The sequence below is a fragment of the Nesoenas mayeri genome (assembly GCF_963082525.1).
Source record: "Nesoenas mayeri genome assembly, chromosome: 23".
NCBI lineage: Eukaryota > Metazoa > Chordata > Aves > Columbiformes > Columbidae > Nesoenas > Nesoenas mayeri.
Window position 1 is genome coordinate 2,029,735 of NC_137574.1, and position 5,901 is coordinate 2,035,635.

Below are 5,901 nucleotides of genomic sequence, written 5' to 3' on the forward strand. Positions count from 1 at the left end.
GGTTTCTCAGCCGAGCCGCTCGGTGCCATTTCACACCAGGTTTTGGGGGGAAAACCGCCGGGTTTGGTGCGGCGCAGGGGGAGCGCGGGGTGGTTCTCGGGTGCTGGCGTTTGCAGGACGAGGCTCCATCCCCAAATTTCCCTGCCAAGGTGTGAGCTCCCCGGCCAGGGACAGGCGGATTCGGGGGGTGCTTATTGCATATGGGCGCTTTGCTGGGCGCGGGGGGCACGTGGCGCGAGAGGGGGCGACGCAGCGGGGCAGATCCGCGGTGTCCGTCGGGATGGAACCATCTGGAAAGGTTTTTTGCGGGAAGAGCGAGGAGAGGGGGGGATGGGAGCAGGGATGCCATGACAACCTTTGGGGGTTTCCCAGGAAACCAGGGTCGCCATGGCAACTGCATCACTCCGCTCCGAATTAGCGACTTCCGCTGGAAGGCGTGTTCGCCACTTTAATCTTCTGGCCATGAGCGGCTGCATCGCTCCCGAACGCATTGCAAAAGGAAAAAGAAGGAGGAAATATCCCTTTTGTCTGCAGCTGGGTGGGTTTGCGCCACGGCCACGGCGAGGAGCCCGTCCCAGAGCCCGCGTCCCCGCCAGCAGCGCTCCCCGCGCTCCGGCGCCTCCCGAAATCCATCCGCTGCCTCTCGCCTCCCTCCTCCCGCACGCAGACCCGCTGCACGGCCACCGATTGCCGCTGGATGAAATGGTGCCATAGGGTTGCAGTGGGAGGGAATGAAGAATAGAAAACGAGCTGCTTTTGGGTTGCTTTCTGTTTAAATCAGCGTTGGTTGCACTCGGTCTCTGTGACCAGATTAGAATTTCAGAAACGATCTAACGGGGTAGAAAAGGGAATCCGTGACGTGCCCGTAATGGCACACCACAGGTTTCAATATTAAGCATCATTTAACAATGTGGTAACAGAGACTCCCTGCGAAATTAAACGGTTATTTCCTCCCAGCCCCCTTCCAGTGTGCTCTGCAACATGTTTTCCTCGTCTCCCCACCCAATTCGGGGTTGTTAATCCAACAAGTGAGCTTATGCCATGGCAGAGGAATTGGCTCCGCGCTGCCTTTGGGGATGGGGGGGATTCAGGAGCAAAGCGACATGTCCCCAAAACACAAGAAAACAAAAGCAGCCCCGCAACACGTTGCAGAACAAACACCTGTTTCGACGGTGAGTGTTTTTCGTCTTCATCTTCCTTCTCTTTACCCTTTAGCCGTCCTCTTCTTAGGAGAATTTTAAATCCTTTTTGTTTGGATCTTTAGAAAGGAAGGATCTAAAAAAATAAACGTATAAAAACGAGGGCACACACAGACCGACGATGGTGCATGTTCCACACAACACCGAGTACACAGTCACTTTGCATTATTATTGTTATTATTGTTATTCGTTTTACCGCATCCTCAGGTTTTGTCGCTGTCTGTTTGGTTTTGGTTTGTTGTTGTTTCGGGTTGGTTTGTTTTAAACATCCGTAAAGATCTTTTTGATGTTCACACAGTTGGGATTGTTTGTGGTTGTGCAGTTGCCTGTTTTAAAGGCAGCCTGTTTGAATGCACTGTGGTTGATTCCCCCCTCTTCGATCACCATGTACTCAGACTTGCTGAGGGTGGAATTGCTGCGAGCCTTCCTCATCTCCTCGCTGGACGAGAGGTGCTGGCAGCTCCCGACGTGCATGTACTGGGCTTGCTCCTCACCCTCCGTCTCCCGGTGGTAGAAATAGTTGAAATTGGAGACTATGACGGGCACGGGGAGAGCGATGGTCAGCACCCCCGCAATGGCACAGAGGGACCCCACGATCTTGCCCCCGATGGTGATGGGGTGCATGTCCCCGTAGCCCACGGTGGTCATGGTGACCACCGCCCACCAGAAGGCGTCAGGGATGCTACTGAAACCCGAACTGGGGTCATCGGCTTCGGCGAAGTAGACGGCGCTGGAGAAGAGGATGACGCCGATGAAGAGGAAGAAGATGAGCAAACCCAGCTCCCGCATGCTGGCCTTGAGGGTCTGGCCAAGGATCTGCAGCCCCTTGGAGTGCCGGGACAGCTTGAAGATCCGGAAGACCCTGACCAGGCGGATGACTCTGAGGATGGCCAAGGACATGGCTTGCTGGCCGTTGCCCTGCCGCTCCGCCAGCTCGGTGCCCAGCGTGATGAAGTAGGGGATGATGGCCACAATGTCAATGATGTTCATGATGTTCTTGGAGAAGGTGGCCTTGCTGGGGCAGGCAAAGAAACGGACCAGCAGCTCGAAGGAGAACCAGATGATGCACAAAGTCTCCACTACAAAGAAAGGATCGGTGAAGGACGACACCATGGAAGGGGCTGAGGACGAGGAATTGGTGAAGACGTCAGGTGGGAGAGGAGCACCACCCGTCCCAAAGGTCCCACCAGTTCCCTCATAGTCGTGGTCATCCCTGAATTCAGGCAGGGTCTCCAGACAGAAGATGACGATGGAGATGAGGATGACCAGGACGGAGACGATGGCAATGCCTCGGGCCGGCCCAGAGCTCTCGGGGTATTCGAACAGGAGCCACACTTGGCGTTGAAACTCCTTGTCAGGAAGCGGCCGCTGCTCCTCCCGAATGAAACCCTCGTCCTCCCGAAACTTCTCCATGGCCTCCTCGCCCAGCTGGTAGAAGCGGATCTCCTCGGAGAAGATATCGATGGGGACGTTGACGGGTCGCCGGATGCGCCCACCAGACTGGTAGTAGTAGAGGATGGCGTCGAAGCTGGGGCGGTTACGGTCGAAAAAATACTCGTTGCGGAGGGGGTCGAAGTAGCGCATCCTCTTCCGCGGGTCCCCCAGCAGCGTTTCGGGGAACTGCGCCAGCGTCTTCAGCTGGGTCTCGAACCGCAGTCCCGAGATGTTGATCACCACCCTCTCGCAGCACTCGTGCTCCCCGGCGCCCGCGGGCTGCCCGGCGGGGACGGCGGCCGGGGTCGGGGGGTGATCGTAGCGGTCCCCCCCGAGCAGAGGATGAGGATGCTGCGGTTCTTCCAGCAAAGGGTCTCCGCCGCCTCCGCCCCCCACCACGGTCATGCTGCCTTCCTCCCCTTCTTCCCCCTCTTCCTCCTCTTGCTCGGGGACGGGCTGGGGGGCGGCGGGGGGCAGCTGCTCGCTGTAGCCCAGGTTGTGGTGGCTGCTGGTGGAGTCGTCCCGCGGATGCCGGCTGGCGGAGGAGGCGGCCGGAGAGTAGAGCAAGCTCCGGCGCTCGTCCATAAAGGTGTGGGGCGGAAGGGGAAAGGGGGGGGAGGATCGGAGAGGCGGCAGCTGAAGTCTCTTCTTCCTCTTCTCCCTCTTCTTCCTCCTCCTCCGGGCGGAGAGGGAGAAACAGCCGCCCAACTGCTCCAGCGGCTGCCGCTGCTCTGAGGAGCTGAGGCTTTTTCTCAAAAAATCCGCCCCCAGCCCTGGCACCGCCTCGCTCAGTCACCGCTCCGGAGACACCCCCCAGCACCCCCCGGCCGTCCCCCGCACCCCCATCCGCCCCCACCCCACCCAGCGAGGAGCTCCGCTGCCCTCCCGGGAGCATCCTCCGATGGTCACACAGCAGGGAGGGGGTTTTTCTCCCTGCCAGAACCGCTGCCTTAGAAAGAGTTTTTCTGCCCTTCCCCCGGGAAAGCAAAATGTAATTTTTATTATTAATTTGGGGGTTTGCCTGTTTGTTTCGAGTCACCGTGCCGAGGCGCGGCGGGGCTGTGGCTAATGGAAAGCAGACGGCGGCGACGGAGCCGCCAACAGTTGTTTTGAATCAGCATTTCGGCTCAAGTGCTGGGGAATTTTTTTTGTCTGTATAGAAGAGAGAGCATGTGTGTGTGTGTGTGTGTGTGCACGCGTGTGTGTGTCTGTGTGCACACACGTGTGTATTTGCACACACATGTGCATGTGCATCCCCACAGCAAAACAACTGGAGCAGCGACGCTGAGCCAGCCCTCAATCAGGGCAGTTTCTGTCTGAACCCAGAGCTGCATTTCAGACTTTCCGGCAAGAAAGCCAAAAGGCTTCCAATTCTTTTTCTTCTTCTTTCTGCCTTCAATTGATCTTCTTATTCAAATAGTTCCATTTGGGTCAAAAGGGATTTTTTTTAAGGTGAAAGTTTCCTCTGCAGGCACCCACTGCTGGAAAACGCTCCGTCCCCAGGAGACGCGCACCGGGGACAACCTCTGATCTTCACACCCATCTGTGCCCCCCATGGCTCCCCATTTTCCCACCCCCCATGACAGCTGAAGCTCTTCACTCCCCAGCCATGTGCCAAGTGGGTTTTGGGCGTTTCAGGGAGGTCCCGGCTTGGGAAAGGTCCCGACCATGAGGGCTGGGGGGAGCGAGAAGGGTGATGCTGCTGCCATTGCCACACCAGCCGGGTGGTCCCACCACCACGCAGGTTTAAACCCCTCACTTGAGCTCATCCCCGGGGTTATTTTTAAGCAGCATCAGCCTCCAGAAGGCAGGGAGAAAAACAGATGAAAAGATCAAACTTATTTATACTTTAGATTAGAAACAAGCTGTACAAAATATAAAAACTCAGGGGGCTAAACAATAATAAATATCAGCGTAAGAGCTGACTCTGGGCTCTAAACGGCAAATGAACAGCGCAGACGAGGTCTGAGCGAGCCGAACCCACCTTCCCGGCACCACCAGCGCTGGGGTTTCCACACCAGCAACAGGCAGCAGCTCGGTGTGGCCGTTAAAAGACGTTCAGGATCACACGCAGGGACACTCGTCTCTGGGCCGTGTCACCTTCCCCCAGACCAGGACACATGTTCCTTGCTGCCAGCTCCATCCTTGGCTTTCAGCCCCACTGTTGAGTCCGGTTTTGTTTGAGATCTCCTGGGAGGAGGGAGTTGGGGCAATGGGTCCCCAGTCTTGCTCCCCCATCACCCCTACAGTAATTAACAGTGCTAATCAGCAGCATGGTCCCAGGAGAGCATCCCCTGCTCCTTCCCACCATCTCCAGCCACCCCAAGCAGGAAGCAAAGCCCTGGAGCATCATTAACCCTTGAGCTGCCCACACCACTTGTAGGCTGAGAAAAACCCCTGGAAACAACAGTTCACATCCAAGTTTGAGGATCTGTTTTCCACAGGTTTCATGATCATGAAATAACCATCATCTGCTCACTACACACATGTGTGTAGCACTTCAAGACTTGTCTGGCTCATCTCTTTTCTCTGCAAGGATTTCTGCCAATAAATCACTGTCATCTGGTCTAAGGCAAACAAACAAGGCTGCTTTAAACCATCAACATTTATTGATGACAAAAGGCTTGAGGCAACAAGGCAGAACTTTCATAATTGCAACAGTTTAATGCAGATCTCAGTCAGGGGCAAACTCTTTGGAAATTATCGAGAGAGCCGCAGCCCTTCGGGATGCTGCTAGGAAAAGCCTTTCCCTTAAAACCAGGAGGAGGATTAAGCTCTTACCCCCAGCAGCAGCAGCCAGCCCAGCACAGACATTAACCCTTGAGCTCCAGGCAGCTTTGGTCCCGTATGGTGCTGGCTCAAAGGATTTCTCCGGCTACAGCCCGGTGGTCCCAGGCACTGTGTGGCCTCCTGGCCCCGTTTGCTCCTGCGCTGCTTCCCCGTAATCCCATCAAAGCCAATTAAGCTGTGCCAGACGAGCAGCATCGCCGCAGGCAGAGAGCGAGCGGCCGCAGGGGCTGGTCACCTCAGCTCCGTCCTCCTGCTGAGGCCCCCAGAGCCGAGCTTTGGCTCAGCATCGGGGATCCAGCAACAGCATCACCTGCTCGGCATCAGCCTCCGCCAGCCCCACATGTATTTCCCGGAGGGGTTTGCAGACAGACACCCCCCCCGGCCCCAGATCTGCCAAACAGCAACAGAGGTGGCTTGGGTCCTGTCCCCAAACCAAGGGAATAAAAGCCCAGGGGAAGGGACATCTCTGGGTGAGGTG

At 56.6% G+C, this 5,901-nt stretch overlaps 1 protein-coding gene across 1 annotated transcript; it reads right to left on the bottom strand.

Moving 5' to 3' along the window:
* Positions 1–1,460: 1,460 nt before the first annotated feature.
* Positions 1,461–3,218, bottom strand: KCNA3 (potassium voltage-gated channel subfamily A member 3; the record flags this gene model as incomplete). The annotated part of the gene is made up of 1 exon (XM_080358304.1): positions 1,461–3,218. The coding sequence occupies one exon, from the start codon at positions 3,216–3,218 to the stop codon at positions 1,461–1,463; it is 1,758 nt and encodes a 585-aa protein (XP_080214430.1).
* Between the last annotated feature and the right edge of the window lie 2,683 nt (positions 3,219–5,901).